Source organism: Merops nubicus, unplaced genomic scaffold, assembly GCF_000691845.1.
Source record: "Merops nubicus isolate BGI_N331 unplaced genomic scaffold, ASM69184v1 scaffold45776, whole genome shotgun sequence".
NCBI lineage: Eukaryota > Metazoa > Chordata > Aves > Coraciiformes > Meropidae > Merops > Merops nubicus.
In genome coordinates this window covers 10,113-28,004 of record NW_008617869.1, presented here as the reverse complement: position 1 = coordinate 28,004, position 17,892 = coordinate 10,113, and the positions used below count along the sequence as shown (strand labels likewise).

Sequence of the window (17,892 nt, the reverse complement as noted above, 5' to 3'; positions counted from 1 at the left end):
CCGGCGTTCTGTGCCCTCCAGCGGCGCCGGGAGGAGGGGCCCTCCCTGGGCTGCGGGCAGAGAGGAGGGAGCCCCCACACCCGCACACCTGCGCGGGCTCACACTGGGTGGCAACATCCACTTTCCTCACTTGGGCCACGGAGCCCTCAGTCTGCGACCAAGCGTCGCACGTGGCACTGCGAGGGACGAGCTCTCTTCTGAGGGCTTGGTGTAATGAGCTGCCCTCGGGCGGAGCAGGGTGGGCTTGACTCTCCTCCTCTCTGGCACACAAAATAGAGATGTTCTCCTGAAGATCTGCTGCTTCTCTGGTCAGAATACTGCTGGGCTGGAGAGGCGCGGTTCTGGTGTGAGAGGTCGTGGGGGACTCTGTCCTTGCTGAGGCTGCTGAAACCAGGTTGGCATCATCAGTGCTCAAGGGCTGTTCTTTCAGATACACCTTCTTTCCATGTGTGTCTTCCTCTTCCAACTGTTTGAACAGAATTGTGTGAATGCAGCTGTTGAAATAGTTTAATAAGTAAGGAGTAAGTTAATGACTAATAACTAAATTAAGGAAATTAACAGAAAGGCCAGAATTGTCGGGTTTTTTTTGTTGGGGTTTCTTTTTCATTCTTTCTCCCAGGGTGTACTCCTGTCCTTGCTTGAAGAGAAGGTGGGCAAGGCAGACCTTCATTCTCACACAAAATTTATATTCTTACATTGTGGCATTTTTGAATTCAATAATGACTGAAAACACAGAGTGTGTCAAATCCTCCTGCCTTACAGGCTTGTAACGTAAGGCAGCTGTACATCAAGGAAGAGCACAAAACCTTGCTTAGCATCTTCCCCCAGTCATGTGACTAATCCCACAGGGTCTGGTATCATCAAGAGACCAGAACACATGTCTGTTAGACTACTAGGAAAATTTACAGCTAAACATTTCTTGTCTTCCTCATACATGAAGTTGCCCTGTACAAACCAAAACCATATATATAAGATTCCAGCCACATCCACCTTCAGATGTGCTCAGGCTTAGAGGTACTGTTCAAACGAACCCCCACAGACCCCTAAAGGGGCAGCAGTACTCACCGTGTCGAGACTGGAGCTGAGACAGCTCTCTGTCTGCCTTGGAGAGTAACTGAGAGACTGGCTGCTGAGTGATGACTCCACATCTGAAACAGGAGGTGAAAAAGAAAGAACTCACCAAAAATTCCCCAAACATCCAACTCAGGTACAGCATGTAAAATAAAATATGACTACTTATGATGCAGTGTTCAGATACCATTTAAAGAATAAAGTTTTAGTGAGGCCAATCTAGATCTTGGCAATAGCCAATTCTCCTCCTTTTAGGACAACAGATCATAACAGAAAGTGGGAGGAGGGTGCCCCAAAGCTTCACCTACGCTGTTAATCAGCAGCCTGCAACAGCAGCAGAACTGTGCTCCCCAAGAGGAGGAAAGACTCTGCAGAGCAAGGGCAGGGAGAGAATATAGCAAAGTCCCTGCACATGTTGGCTGCCCGACAAGTTGCATGTTTTTTTCTTGGAGGCCCTTGGAACAACTTCTGCCCTGAAATGCAGCCAGCACAGCTGATCCCTACAGCTACTGCAGGAGCAAAAGGGACATGAGACCTCCCTGCTGACTCCCCTCACTCTGCTCACATGTGGAACACAGCATGTAGTCTAGTGGAAGAGAATAAAGACTGGACCAGTAAAATGGCAGATGTCAAACAGCTAATGGAGATAGTCATTAATAGAGAAAACATGTCCAAGATTTTTTTTTCAGCCAGCAGAGGTCTGCAGGATAGAAAGAAAGAAAATTACTGGCATTTGCTTTGCACTTTTACTGTATGGTGATATTAGTAAACTTGAGTTGTGGTGTTCAAATTAATACTCCTGACATTTCTCCTGACTTTTTAGCTGTTACCTCTACTTTCAGAGCTGGCTTTTCACTTGAGGGGACAGCTTTGGAGGAAACAGGACAATGAAACATATGTGTGTAATACTCACCAGAGAAGGTAACCTGAATTTATCTCTTCAAGGAAAGATAAATACAGATAGTTCTTAGTTATGTGGTAATGCTAGTCTTTTTGTACAGTGGTGCATGAATCAAAAATCAAATATAACATCCTGAAATTATAAAAAAAACTTCTCCCGGCCTTTAAAAGTAACAGTTTCGGTTTCACATGTAGAGAAAAAGATTATCTCATTTATTTTATTTTTATTATCAGTGGTACTAACCCTTCTCCATCTCATGAAGATTTGAACTCGCTCCAAACTTAGACTCTTCCTTTTGTGCTGCTGTGAACTTTTAAAAATAACTGAGTGTTAGTAGTGAGGATTCAGCTGGATCAGCACCTCAGGTTAAGTGAGGAACGTTCATCTTCTGTATTACATAAAGGAGTTACTGCACTGTACCACGAATTATTTTAAGAGGTACAAAATCCCTGAGCAATACTGTACATACCTGGAAGATTTCCATGGGCAAAATATCTAAAAGATTCTTTATATGTATGTTGGCATAAAGCTCCTTTATAATGCTGAAGTGTCCTGCATATCATGTTTGGGCACTGCCTGCAGAATCTGCTCTAAGGGGTTGATGGGTGGCTCACAAAATGTATCTCGGGCATCAGCTTAGGCGTGACTCAAACCATGTAAATTACGGACACAAAATTTGTGTGGTTCTGTGTGAACCACTGAGCTAGAAGCTGTTCTTTCTGGATTCCATATATAAACCATGATGGAAAAGAAGCTTCCCTAGAAGTTAATTCACTGAAGTTAAATTCTCTCTTTAAAATGTTACCTCTTCAAATCCAAAGAGCTGGTTCTGTCTCCATACTGATTCTTTCAGAGTCTCATCATCACTAAGGGATGCAAACAGTTCTCTGGTAAGTGATTCCCTCTCCTGTACTTTTATTTTCTTTCTGAATCAAAGTCATTACAAGTGACTTTTTGCCTTCAGTTTTTGTTTTGTCTTCAGTAACCATTAAATGCTTCCCATTACTGAGGTTTTTGAACTCTTTTCAGAACCTGAGATTTAACACCAAGGATCTGTTTTTCACAAACTCCACTTCCATTGAAATGCAAAACATAATATGAGAGATGACAAAATATAGTGCTGCTTTGTAAATCAGAAGGTGTTGTGGATCAGAGTCTTTGATAAAACCACTTTTTGTAAAACATGAAGCACTCACATATGCCAGCTTTAGCCCAGGGAAGACACTAACTTCCTCTGTAGTCAGTGGAAGGAGACAGGGTCTTTTAGAGGGGAATTCAGAGCAAAGGTTTAACTTAAAAAATGTTAACTTCAAAAAAACTCAAAACTGTCCCATGAACAAACCTTTCTCTGTACTTATTATAGGCAGATGAAAGATGGTATAAAGGGCTTACTTGAGTATGTTTATTCACATTATTCATTTTCACTAGGAAAACTTGAATTCTTAGTAGTACTGTTCAGAATTTTGCCTTCATGTTCTTCTAGCAAGATTTCTCCAATTCAGTAAGGTCTTTGCAGTTATCATCAGTCAGTAGATTGATAATTTCTCACCTTGATGGCACTCACCTTGTTCTTCTTGAGTAGTTCTGCACATTCTCCTGTAAGTTAATCTGCTGATCATGGTGATAAGCAAATGGATCTAAAATGGAAAATTAACCTTAATTTTAAAATGCAACAGCATAAATGCAATCTGAAAATAAATGCTTCTGACAAGCTTTGAAAGTAATTTAAATAATTGGATTAAATTAATTTACTGCATTCTGAAGATTCATTACATGTTTTCAATCAGGGAAGACATCTCTGGTTATAAAAATATATGTCTTTCAAAGGAGAATAAAAGCCAGTATATATGTCCTTAAAGTATTGACACGCACCAATTCTTTCAAGGTTTGCAAGTGTTTCTTTCTTCTCTGCGGGTATGAAGTAGTAGTGCTGTCCCTCCAGGCAGTCCTGCAGGTGGGTTTTACAAAGTCCGCTCGTTTCCTTGTAGCTTGCACTTGAGACATTGTTACTTTTAAGTAAAACCTGTTCTGGAGCTGTGAAAACGCCTTCAAGGTGTCTGTCCACACAACTGTTTTTGACACTGATTGTGGGATAAGCCTCTCTAGTATCATACAGATAACTTATGTTGGTCATTTGATTTCTATTATCAGGTTTGATGAAAGAAATGGCAGTATTGCTTTGAGGAACATAAGGATTAAAATACTTTGTGGAAGGATTATTATGGATTGGTTTGCTTTCATCTTCAAACAGTGCCAGAAAGGAACAAGCACTTCCATCTTGAGGAGTTTTCAGTTCTGCAGTTTCTTTCACAATGTCAAACAATGGTTCTTTTATTCCTTCACTGCTTTCTGGTTGGTTACTGGTCATTATGGCTGGGTTGTTCCTGCCAGAGTTCATATAGTCTAGCCTGGGGGTGCGGGGGGAGGTGGAGGGAGAGGCGAAAAGAAAAAAATTTGCTCAATACATGAATAAGCAAATACTAAGTGCTAACACAACAAGTTATGTTAACTCCATGATAACATTCTCGAAGACTTAACTGCTCATCACACTTGCTTTTGTCCCGAATGTACATTATTTCAACTGAAAAAGTGTCCTGTATTTTATTTCCACTTTGTAGTAAGGTTAGTTTAAAGGCATTCTGTTTCATGATGTCTCCAAACATACCAAGACATGGAGCACATCCTCACATCCTCCCGAGTAGGGAACTGTGTTTTATAAAAGCAGCCACAGCATGTCACTGCTGCTCCACCAGCTGACCAAAGAAGGCCACTTTGGGGAAGGAAAAAAAAAAAAAAGGCCAAAAAAAAAAAAATGCAAAAAAAAAGGCAGTTTCTTCCGTTCATAAAAACAGTTTGCTCTTCAGGACTACAGTTCTCTCCTGTACTGCAAGCTCATAGTAAGCTCTATGTACTGCTAATTCCTCATCTCGCAAGCAAGTGACTTCCGTTTGTACTTGAGGTCAGCAAAATTAAACCATCAGAGTTTTTCTGTTCCACTGCCAGGAGGCCAGTCAGACATTTTGTTTAGCCCAGATTTCCCTACCCCACTCCTGACAGTAGCAGTTTTGAAGACGCTATCATACCAGCATCATCAGCATTAAACATATCATACTTTCATTTACTTGGCTCTTAATCTAAAATTCTCTGCTTTTTTCTAGGCTCGATCTGCTGATTGACCTTTCAGAAAACCTGAGCAAAAAGTTAAGAGGCTTCTAAAGCACAAAGAACTGGCAGAGAAGGCCATTCAAAAAATACCTTTCTTTAAAATTTAAAAATAGAGCAGTGTTATCAATGGAACTTGAAAACTGAAATGTAGTACAGAAAACTTACTGGATAAAAAAATCTGTAATGTTTTGATACTTGGAACTGGATAAATAAACTGGGATAAAACTGGGAGCTTAAACAAGAAAGTAGTGTCCCCAACTTGCAGAAACCTTCCCAGAACAGTTTAAAAAGGCTAAACACAGTAGAAACAAACTAGTTTGTTTCTGGAGATCTATATGAAGAAGGTAAAAACATTTTGTGAAGCAGTTCAGAGGCTCCTTTTTGACTCCAGCTGAACAGATCGTAATGCTAGTAGGTGAGGAAATAAGATATATAAAATTTTTAGTTAATATTTAATGATCTTGAGGTGCCACAGCTCTCAGATGTATGCACATGTCAGTATGTTAAAACTGCATTAAACAACTGTATAAGTTAATACCTTGCTTTTCGCAAACAGCAGCTCCCTTCCCAGGAGAACTGCCAGCTCTTCAGGTATAAATATGGCAACAATGGATGAAAACAATACAAGGATGATAGAAAGAAATGGATTGTAAGAACGGTTGGAAAGGAGATATTGTTAGTGAGCCATGAGCAGGCAGAGGACTAAGGGAGATGTCACAAGCTTGTGGCTTACATGCAGGCTTCAGGGCCAGTGGAGAAATGAAGATGTAGGCAAGATAAGGTTATACAGGGTTTTCATGTAAAGATTTTAATCAGGAATTCACCAAGATACACAGGAGGGTGAATGTTTTCCTCATTTTAGGTAGTGTTGGACAAAACAAGGAGAAGCTAGGAGAAGAGAGCTTAAGGTGGCTAAGACTGGAAGCTGGTGTGTTCAGTAAGTAATCATGTGGTCAATGAGCTTATCAGTCACTTGACTCCGCAGGCAAACAGGCTGTAGGTACTTCAGGAACAGCAAAATAATATGTGGCCTTTCATGGCTCTACTCAGCCAAAGCCAGAGACACAGGAACTCTCAACCAGATGGCAGACTTAGGGCACAGAAAGAGTAAAGACAGGTTAGCCCTCTAAGACCCCTAGGTCCAAGGCAAGAGCCACTGGAAAGAAACTGGAATAAAATCTTCTGTGTAAATGAGTCTGGTCCTACATCCTCTGTGTTTACAAAGGTTTTTAATTGGCACATACAAACCCAAATATATTCTAGATTTCTGTCCGTTCTTTTAGAAACAAAGTGTATCTTCTCATAAAATTATTATTGAAGCAACTCTAAAAAAAAATGCAGACTATAGTAGTAGGATCACATATGGAGGCAAAGGACAGAAAACGCTTTGTTCCTGGAATCCTGGATGTAAACAATGTAGTTGGAGAAGTTGCTCAACTGCTACAGCACCAAGGTCATCAGAAAAGCACTTGCAACAGTGACCAGAACTAATGAGAGTTGGGCCAGCTGTCCTCCCTGTGGCCTCTTAGTAAATCCATGCTTCTTATCTGAGGTGAATTCAGTAACACAGTCATACTTGTGACACTGCAAAACATAGATCACAGTTCTAGGCGCCAGCCCAGAAGTCGCATTCTGCTGCCTTGCAGCAAATTTAAATGGATTGCTATGTTCATTCTTTCCACTTAATTTCTATTCCTATCTGAAAAGCACCAAAAACTAATGAGAAAATCAAGTAGCAATAAGCTTCAGATTATCTTAGTATTTTTCTTACTTAAACATGACTGTTACTTCTCTATTTACTGTAAAATCAATGCCTACCTATGCAACAGCCTAAACAGTTCCTGAGGCACTGTCTCCGACTTCCTGAAAGTACACTGGCCTGGAGGTTTTGTAATCCAAGGGTCTTGATCACAACTATTTCCTGGCTAAGAAAACAGTAGAAGCTGTCAAACTCTGAATATATAGAATAGTTTTAGTGTTAAAAACATTAAAGTTGGGTTTGCAAACAGTATATGTTTTCCCACTATTTTTACTTCTTTTTATTTTACAGTAGAAGACCAAGCCTCCAGTCCAACTGGATTCTGTATAACTTACACTTTTCCATATTTAAATATCACTGTTAATATACAAAATGTCCTTTTAGCACCCCATCCTCCCACAGTATGAACAAGCTTGATGGACTGTGACACTGAAGGTGGTATAATCATGGAAAGTTGTTGTCTGGAAGGTACTTACTTGAAGAGGTATTGAGTCCAACCTGCTCAAAGCAGGGCCAGCTTCAGGGTTAGGCCAGATTGTTCAGGATTGCTCAGGACTGAGGTTCCCCAGCTTGTTTGGATGGCCCCTTCTGGTGCTTAGCTACTTTTGTGACAAAACCCTTTTCTTATACAGACTGAATTTCCATTGTTAAGACTTGTGGCTTTTGCTTCTTGTCGTTTCATCGCGTACCTCTGGCTCTGTCCTGTCTGTAACTCTGTTTAGACTGTAGAGGACAGCAATTAGCTCACCCCACACCCCTAGAGCCTTCTCTTTCCCAGGCTATGAAAGCCCTCTTTGCTCAGTCTCTCCACATTCATCATGTGCTCCAGTCCCCTAAGAATTTTTGTGAGTCTTCGTTGGTCCAATTACAGTTTGTTGATCACCCTTTTGTGCTGGGGGTCCCAAAACTGGACACTATTTCATGATCTCACATGCTGCTCAGAGGGTAACAATCACTTGCCTTTGGCTGCGGGGTATGGTCTTTCCAATACAGCCCTCTATGCAGCTGGCCTTTGCTGCTACAAGGGTGCACTGCTGACTCATGTACACCTTGTTGTCCACCAGCACCCTCAGGTCCTTTGCAAAATTGCTGCCTAATGAATCTGTCCCCACCTGCACAGTCCTGTGGGGTTCTTTTTCCCAAGGTCCAGGGCTTTGTATTTCTCTGTGTTAAACTCTATGAAACGGCCTTCTGCTTGTCAAGATCCCTCTGAGTAGAAGCTCTGCTCCTGCAATGATCACCCTCAATTTGGTGTCATGCATGGACCTGTTGAGGGCACAGCCTGTCCCATCATCCAGCTCTCTAATGAAGATGTATTGGAGTTGGCATTAATGGCTGGAGATCCCTGCCAGTACTAGCCTGTTGCCAATGAGGCTTCAACCAACAGACAACTACTCTCAGCATGATGGTAACAGTCAGGTTTTTAATCATCTTGTTGTTCATTCTTCTGGTTCACACCTCTCCACTTTGGGTACTAGAATTCCATGGGAAACCTTGTCAAAAGCCTTCCTGCAGTCAAGGTAAATAATACTTGCTGCTCTCCCTTATTCACAGAGCTAGTGATTTTATCACAGAAAGCAATCACCTTCATCAGGCACAGTATGGCTTTGGTAAGTCTATGATGGCTCTTTCCAGTCACCTTCTTGTTCTTCATGTACCTTGGGATTGACTCCAGGAGCTCTAGCTCCATAATTCTTCCAGAGACAGAGGTGAAATGATAGTTCCCCAGATGATGCTTACGTTTTTGCAGATGGGCATAACATTTCTGTAATTCTTGCCACTGGGAAGCTTTCCTGATCACCACAGTCTTTCAAAGATGATAGACACCTGTCCTGCAGTGATATCGTCCAACTCCCTCAATATACTTGGATGCATCCTGTCCAGTCCATGTGTTTCTTTATGTCCTGGTTACTACGGATTCCCTAACTTGTTCCTTCATTACTGTTTTGTACCACTGTCCCCAAGACTCTCTGCTGAGCTTGCAGATGTGCCAGAATACTTGTCAGAAAAGCCTGAAGCAAAGCAGCTCTCAAGTGCCTCAGATTTTTCCATTTCCTTTGTCACTAGGCCTCAATTCTGTTGAGCAGTGGACAGAATTTTCCTTGTTTTAATTTTGCTGATGACACAACTGTAGAAGTCCTCCTTGCTGCCCTTCTCACCTCTTCTGAGCTTCAGCTCTGATCTTCCTAATGCCAGCCCTCCAAGCTCAGGGGATGTTTCTGTTTTCTTCCAGGGTTGCCCATTCCTCCTTTCAGAGGAATTAGGTGGTCTGCCCTTGAAACACCTCAACAAGTGTTTTGAAACATCTTTCTCAGACTCCTTTGTCCTTCAAATCAGCTTCCTGTGGGCTTCTGCCTACCCATTCCCTGAACAACCCAACATCTCCCCTTCTAAAGCCCTGAAGTACCCCTTCATCACTTACCTCAAGACTTTAAAATACCACTGGTGATACATGTAGAATTTGTTTTATTATTTTCAATATATAATATAATTTCTAAAAATAAGACATATTATATTTGACATTACTTTTCTAGGAATCCTTCTTTTAACCCCAAAGTTAACAAAAAGGGAAAAAAATAGTACTGTGCAATAGAACAAATAACTTTCAATCATTTCTTAAACTTAATTTGAGTTTTTCTCAATTCTTTTAGGAATGCTGAGAATACTGTAAGAACTGTGTTACCCACTGAGACACTGCATGAGTACAGATCAGGTCATGGTGATCACCAGGGATCATACAATACCCACTTATACTAATTGTACATTTTAAAAAGCTGTATTTATAACTGTAATATGTTTCAGTTTTCTTTAACCAGCTTCACACAAGCCAGGAAAAAAAAAAAGACAGAAGTATGTGACTCTCTTTCTGCAGATATTAGCAGTACTGAGAGCTCAATGAAAAAGTTAAGTGTATTTCATAACATTTAAAGAAATATATTTGTATATGTGGAATATTCATTGTCACCAGCCTAAAAGAAATGTTGATGACTCATAACTATCTTCACCATTACACTATTTCTACAGCCCAAATAAATGAAAGTTAATTTAAAATAATTCTGCAGAAATGACAAAATATTAATCAAACCTGGTTTTGCAGCTCCTCTTCATAGGTCCGTTCCCACATGTTGCCCATTAGGTTTGTATTGTAATGTTTTTCTGAAAGTGGTGTACAGTTAGAAGGCCAAAAACTAGCAGAGGACAATGGACAGGCACTACAAGTTCTTGCTGTGTTGTCTCCGTGTTCCATACTACAGTCAGCATGCCTTAGTTCTGTTACTTGTGATAACTAGACAGAAAATAACAAAGAGACATTTTATTTATATATAATTGTTTTGATATAAGCATAAAGTTTAAAGTAATAAAAACTTTCTATATTTTTTACATCTCTGTACATATGTTACATGCAAGAGAAAATTTTCATGTATATGATTTTTTTTAATGAAAAACTTAAGGTAATAAAGGCTTATTTCAGGGAAACACATAAGCACCTACTTAAGCGGAAGCATGTACACAAATGCTATCCTGAGGGTATTTTATGAGTATAAATTGGTATTTTATGAGTTTAGATACATTTTTAACTTCAGATGTGTAGGTAAATTATCTGCTACTTTGGTTCTTAAGTAATGAAATGAAAAATACTTTGCTCCATTGAGGAGAGAACCCCAGCAAGTTGTGATACCTACAATGCTATCTCAAGCAGATCAGAACATGAGGAATAGAAGTTCGAAGGCAAAACTTACAAAACATCACTGTTTCTACAGCTAAAAATCCAGTGAAAGCAGCACAATCTACTAATCTGTTATTTCTGGCCTCTCTGAATCTAAAATATGTCCTCTCTGCCTTCAAGAAACAGATGAAAAAGAGTCATAAGGGAAGGCTGACCTAATGGGATATCCAAAAAGTAGTGGCAGCTCAGGGGGATCTTGCTTGAAACATGTTAGACAGTTAAACTTTTCACCTATACTATGTAACTCTTACTGACTCAAAAGAAAATAATTTCTGACACTAGAAAAACATCTGTCTTTCTCACTCCAGGAAAACACGCTTTGGCAACACAAATGGGCCAAGAGCATGCAGAACAATACTGTGCAAGCATCTCCTGCAAGCATCTTTTCCTCAGAGTCCTATCTGATATGAACAGCAGGAGTCAGTGGAGCAAGTCTGCATAACCTAAAGTAAGTGTCTTCTAAGAGATTTACTAACTCAGGTTTGGGTTTGGTTTAGTTTTGTTGGGTTTTTATGCAACAGTGGAATGGGTGATAAAAGAAGTCCCTAAATTCCATCTAGACAATGGTTTTCACAGTACCTTCAGTGAGTGTGTGGACTTCCCAGTTATATCCACTGAGACTTGTACTTAGGTTCTTCTTAAAGACTCACTTCTGTCTGTGGTTCTCACATTTCATCAATTCCCATTTCTCCATATTGTTTTTAACTTACCTGCTGTTCTTTCCTCAGTCTCTTGCCCATAATCTCTGTCCTTTGTGACTACCTTAGAGCACAGATATTCTTAAGTTTTTTGGACAATACCTAAAACAATGTGAGCCTTTCAATAAATATATTAAAAATAGCAAGAACAAATATAAAATATAATTGGCAAAACCCATACCAAAATAGCCTTAAGGAGGAAGACTTCACATGCTTCAGTAGCCACAAGATGTGGTCACTTTTTGAAGAATCACTTAAAAATACAGACATTGCTGCACATTTTTAGCTTTACATCAGTGAAAACAATAAACTTACATTATGTTTGTATTTCACTTTCTCTGTGAGATGCTGCCTCCTGCTGTCCAATACTTGCTTTTGTAACCTTGTAAAAGGAATAAAATCAGCTCATGAAATACAAGATCTATAAGATTAAAAACATTTTGAGTATTAATTTCAAAAAAATTTAAGAATATTTTTCCACACATCTTAAAAATGCCTGATTCTTAAGTAGTTATGAGCAGCCAGTGTGTGAGTCAGTCACTTTAGGGTGTCTGAAGCTGGATGGGGAAACAGTTTAAGTGGAAAATGGTGTTTGAATAGCCTGCTCTGTGAGATTAACTTAGTACATGAACCTGACATGAGTAAAGAAACATTGGGGATTTTTTAAATCTCTGAGCTTCATGTACAGTTTTTGTTTAGAATACATTTATTTACTCTCTCATAGTGAGAGTATCACTGGAATGTCCAAACTGATTGTGAAACTTCTTCGTCTTAGAATGGTATATTTATTTTTACTTAATAACCCCAAATATAAGACCATGCTGAAAGACCTTTTCCAGAACTTCATTATATCTTAACTACTGCCTGTTTTATACAAGTACCTGTTCTGGATGTCATCTAATTTTGACATACGTTGTGTACGTAGTGGTGACATGGGAAGCTCTATGTTGTGCCTCCTAACAGGTCTTTTTGCATCCTCAGTGATATCAATGTGGACTGGCTTCCTCCCCTTATCTGCAATGAAAGTATTTGGAATGTCAGTGCTGGGTTTGGAGAAAGTTTTGAGCTTCCTGGATTTTCATTAGAGTACAAAAGCTGTTGGTTTAGGTTTCTTAATCCATGTAAAGCCATATTTTTTGCTGTCTTTGCCACTAGACAAGAGCCCTATTCTAAATGGCATTATAGTAAAATATTATTTACGGTCAGCTGCTGAGTGTAGACAGGCTCTGTTGCCCTCCTCAGTCACTTTCTAATCTTCTTGAGCATAGGACAACAAAGTCTCCACAATCTGATTTATGAATATGTCAGAGAGTATAAGAATCATAGAATTGTTTAGGTTCGAAAAGACCTTTCAGATCAAGTCCAATGGTTCACCTAACACTGTCAAGTCCACTACTAAACACAATCACCCTAAGCACCATATCTACACATAAAGAGGTAGGACTCAAGTTGCAGAGATATCTTTTGAGGACCTTAATCAAAGAAAGAAAATCTTGGTAGAATTGACAGACTATTCTAAATGCCTCCCAAAAGTTATGAAAAAAAGGAGTGAAATAGAAATGGACCCATTCAACAGCAAAGGGAAAAAGAAATGGATGTAGGGCAAAATTAATGAACAGAATAATGAAGGTACATAAGTGTACAAGGCTGTAAAGGTGAAGTAGGGAGTAGCCAGGGTTACTTGATTCCTTTTTTTATTCCTGACTTTTCATTCAGTCATAATTTTTGTATTTGCTTACACCTTTTTTACTTTAAAAACAAAACAACACTTATTTGAACATTAAGTTTTAAGTGGAGGAAAAAGAATTAAAATACTACCAGTAAGAGTTATGGATAATTGATTCTGATAACTGTGAAGTCAGAACACTGTTACACTAAACTCACTGGTGCTGTCTTTTTTGGTTGATATCTGATTAACAACATAGAGATTGAGGAGATCTAAACTGGCTGTTGAACTTTTAGGAGATGACACTTCCAGAAGCTTCATCTTTGATTTAAGTTTCTTCTTTTCAAAGAATTCCTAAATTTTTCAAAAGAGAGAATAATTTTTTGACAGAAGCTTCAACAACACATTAGCAGCATATACAATTATTTTGAAATTAGCATGAAAGACTAGAATTATAAACAATTCTTGATAATAAAAGCACACAACTAAAACTCTCTGAATTCTCACACCCTGTCTGCTGTTATTTAATTTATTTGTCTTGCCTTGGAAAAGACTGCAAGTATAATGTGGTCGTATTAAAAACAAATCACTGTTCTCTTGATGCCAAAACCTTAGTCCTTAAATACTCATGCCTGAAACTTTGTGTATGATCATTAAAAGTATTCTTTACCAAAATGCTGCAAGGATAAAGTCTTAAAAACATTTAAACTTGAGTTTTTAAGCAGCTTATAAGCTGTTAGGCAAATAAACCACCACGATTACATACACATGGCCATCTATAATGACACAAAGAGTTTATTGTTCTCCAATATTGTTCTTCTGTGTCTTTCTTGACACAGAAAATAGTCTTGTGACAAAAACCACCACCACCAACAGCAAAAGTAAAGAAGAAAAATGTTTAAGACTGGGACTTGAGAAAGGCTTTTTGATGCACAGAATAAAAAGAGATATAACTGACACTTTGAATATGTCAGGCAGATAGTGCTGGAAAATTTGGGAAACAACTGTTAATAATCCATTAACAATCTATTAATAAACTATTAATAATCATCCTAAAATGATTAGCATCAAGCACAGCAGATGAATAAATGAAACCAGTATGACTTCTTTATTTTAACCACAAGAAGCATATTGAAAACTGAAGGCTATGCTGAAACACAAAATACCATTTGCTTTTCTTCTGAGATGTAATTCCTCCCACGATTGCAGGCTACATGTAACTCATATACCAAACGCCTTCATTGGTAACAATTTTCCAGCATAAATTATTATATCACAATCTTCTAAGATGCTATCATCTATGGAAAATACCTGTTCTTCAGATAAGAGGAATATCTGCAGTAAGGGAAATCCAGCCTGTGTATAAATCAGCACCTCAAAATTCATATTGCTTTGGAGTCTACAGCCCCAAAATGTAACCGTGTCCCTTCAGTGTCCCAGATACTTTCTTCCCATCACCTCTGAATTATTATTAATGGTTTAATAGCAATTACAAATTACCATGGTGTTTAGTAATTTACTAATTCAGTACTGAATTACTAAAAAAGATCCTGACTTGGATCCTTTCCTGTTCTCTCTCCTCCACTGAAGCAAATTACATAGTTGTAATGTAAATTATATGGCTTAGACCAATAAATCCCTGAGAAAATAGGTATTCTGAGAACTCAAAGGCCTCCATGAGACTATGAAAGTGATGTGGGCAGTGTCATGGTTACAGGGGCTGGGACCAGTTTATCCTTATGTGGGTAGAACCAAAACTGTGTATTCTATACCCTCTATGTCAGTGCTCATGGGCTGTTAAGAAAATCATGGGTAGCAGCTGCCCAGGACAGACCTCACACCCCAGGCTATAACAGATAAGGAAAGATGTCCGGGGAGATGTTAACACTTCCCACCCAGCAGGAGGAGTCCTCCCTGTTAATGGGCCCATCCATGCCTCGCCCCAGGACTCATACAGAGCTCCCCCCAGGAGCTATTTCTGTTTAAGGGACCATCAAGGACCCACTGCATGACTCACAGACTGATATCAACCCATTGTGAGATGCTCCACCCAGGGGGAGGAGCCAAGAGCTCCCACCTGGATATAAACTGGGGTTCAGTACAGCACAGGGGGCCTTACCCACTGGATTTCCAGAGGACAAGAGCTACCAGATCTTTTCTACGAGACCACTGTTTCATCGGGACTGCTACCACCACCCTAACTACAGAGTGTCAGGTTGTATTCTGACTCTGCCTGTGGTATCTCTTTGTATTATTGCATTTATTTTATTTTTTCCTATTAAATTGTATTTCGGACTTGGAGTCTCTCACTGGTTTGCTTCAAACCATTACAGGCAGCAAACTGTTGGTTGCTGCCACATTCCTTTGGGTGAAAGTTTTCGTTTCAGGAATTTCTGCATACTGTTACTCTGATTTCCTTCCTCCTATACATGCCAGTACACCTGCTCTGGGCCACTGAAGGGTGTCAGCTTCAGTGGTGGAGGTTCCTTGTCCTGTCTCTTTTTTCCCAGCTGCTGAGGAGGAAACTGACTTCCCTATGGCTATAATTATCTTCTCTTACTGTTTTCTTTTTCCTGTTTGAAATGTCCTCTGCTATGCTAGGGATAAATTTGATTCTATAATTTAACTTTCACATTCACAATACAAACAGGCTGCCCTACTTTTGCAAATGCCAGAATATGAACCTAACATTCTTTTATGTAGCCCAGAAAAAATAGCTGTGCATATGTATCAGGCTAGCTGATCACGTGGTTGTCACTGTGAGGCTTCAAGCAATTCTGTGTGTCAGCACATTCCAACAAAATATAGTAACAGATGTAATTCAGTCAGACTTAAATCAGGCACATTCATTGATTCATTCATTCATCCACTCCTCCTCCCACTCTCTCCTCTTCCTGCTGGAATTCAGTGTTGTAAACCTAGAACAAGACTTCTGCCCTAAAAGTTACATGCAGCCAGGCAAGCACACGTTTGCACTACAGTTTTGAGTCTCACTTCAAATGCTTTGAATTTTTTCCTAAGTGAATCAACTAAAGCATTTATAAAACAATATGAAATCCAGGATGGCTAGAACGGTTTACCTTTTGCTTTCTCCTTTCCTGCTTTAATATGATTCTGCTCCTGGAAGATGCAAATAATTATTGTTTTAATTTTAAGAGTCATAGCTTGGAATTCTCATCAATGGCATTCAGAATTTAGGACACAAATTGTTGTGTTGTGCTATGTTATGTTGTGTTGTGTTATGATGGATTAAATCTTCAGGTAGTAAAGTCCACATATCTCTGCTGACATCACTTTGTCAGATCCTGGTTTCCTTAGTTGAGGATAGGACCATGTTCTGTCTTAGGGCTACAAAATGCATGGAACATTGAGAAGGAAAATCTTTTAGACATTTGACCTGTAATGCAACATTTCATCAATTCTTAATTTCTTAAAATATTGTAAGACAACTTCGTTGGCATATTAATTTCTTCTAATTTTCTTTGTCGTGCTGCAATATAGTTACAAAACCATATTAGCAAAAAAAACAAAGGAGTGCAAGACAAGTTTCTACCGGGACTTTATAGAATAATGTGAACTTTTTGTAAAAAAAGTAAGAAAAATAGATTTTCACTACAAGTTTTACCCAGCTTCTGTTGCCTGTACAATGTAGGAGGCAGTTATTGCTTAAACTCCATATCTCACTGGTTAAACAGTCTTAAATGGATTGCCTACAGGACATGATGCATAAAATTGGAGCTTTGGGTCACTGCTGTGAGCAAAGTAAGCATGGCTGCAATCCTTGGTGCAGTAAGATTAGGACTTTTTGAGAGAAATATGGAGTACTCTCTTGGAATAACTTTTTTTTTTTTTTTACTCTGCTTAAAGTTAGAACACACTTTCTAAACATAGGCACATAACATTTACACTTGTAGTGGGTAGAAGCCCCAGTAATGAATAGTTTTTCTGATGCCTAAAATGCAAATCACAGAATCCTGACAGATAACTAACAGCAGCAGGATTATTTGCGCTTTCCTACGTGAGTGCAATACTCCTACATGCTGCTTTCTTTTTACAGACAGAAGAGTATAAGAGACAGACATTTAAGACAAAGTTGCGGTTGTTGTTTTTTTTCCATACTGAAGCTCTCCCTCCCAGGCTTGACATAGGCAACTTTCAGAAACCTCATTTTCCTGGGAAGACTTCCAGATGGGTAAGGCATTCTTTTAGTTTGATTCTGCATAGTGTCAGGAGGATTATAAAGCTCTGTTTAGCAAAGCTACTTTGAAATGGCTGACAAAATCTGTGGGGTTTAAATGTCTAGCAGAGAGGCAGATGGCACAGCACCTAAAGAAACTGAACCTAATTAGTCTCATCTCTGAATCTAAAGAAACTAATCACTGGGTGATTATTTTACTGTTTCAATGAATCTCAATAGCTATATATCTTTTTCCCAAAATGGTAACCACTGCCATTCGTGGGGGTGTGAGGAGAGGTGCAGGTGGAGATTCCCCTCACCCAGCCCCAGTCTGTGGAGAGATATCAGCCTGGTGTGGGAGGACATCTCTGCAGCTCCTCACACAGTCTGGTTTGGGGGGGACACCAGAGCTGTCACCACACACTGTGGCCTGCTGGTCTGTGAGGGGACACCAGGGCTGTCACACCCACCATGGCTGTGTCCAGTCTGTGAGAGGACACCAGGGCTTTCACCACACACTGTGGCCTGCTGGTCTGTGAGGGGACACCAGGGCTGTCACACCCACCATGGCTGTGTCCAGTCTGTGAGAGGACACCAGGGCTTTCACCACACACTGTGGCCTGCTGGTCTGTGAGGGGACACCAGGGCTGTCACACCCACCATGGCTGTGTCCAGTCTGTGAGAGGACACCAGGGCTGTCCCCACACACTGTCGCCTGCTGCTCGGTG

The 17,892-nt window shown here is 39.7% G+C and overlaps 1 protein-coding gene across 1 annotated transcript in view; it reads right to left on the bottom strand.

The window, feature by feature from the left end:
* Positions 1 to 4: 4 nt before the first annotated feature.
* The window catches only part of LOC103775795 (chromosome unknown open reading frame, human C12orf40), a gene marked incomplete at its 3' end in the record, with an annotated part of 18,160 nt that continues 272 nt past the window's right edge, over positions 5 to 17,892 (bottom strand). The window contains exons 2-13 of the mRNA XM_008943267.1: positions 16,068 to 16,107; positions 13,206 to 13,341; positions 12,203 to 12,335; positions 11,637 to 11,703; positions 9,982 to 10,182; positions 6,956 to 7,062; positions 3,845 to 4,380; positions 3,537 to 3,609; positions 2,778 to 2,898; positions 2,216 to 2,282; positions 1,066 to 1,148; positions 5 to 466 (exon numbers count right to left, since the gene is read on the bottom strand). Of these exons, the coding sequence (XP_008941515.1) occupies positions 5 to 466; positions 1,066 to 1,148; positions 2,216 to 2,282; positions 2,778 to 2,898; positions 3,537 to 3,609; positions 3,845 to 4,380; positions 6,956 to 7,062; positions 9,982 to 10,182; positions 11,637 to 11,703; positions 12,203 to 12,335; positions 13,206 to 13,341; positions 16,068 to 16,107 (2,026 nt within the window). The remainder of the gene's footprint in view (positions 467 to 1,065; positions 1,149 to 2,215; positions 2,283 to 2,777; positions 2,899 to 3,536; positions 3,610 to 3,844; positions 4,381 to 6,955; positions 7,063 to 9,981; positions 10,183 to 11,636; positions 11,704 to 12,202; positions 12,336 to 13,205; positions 13,342 to 16,067; positions 16,108 to 17,892) is intronic.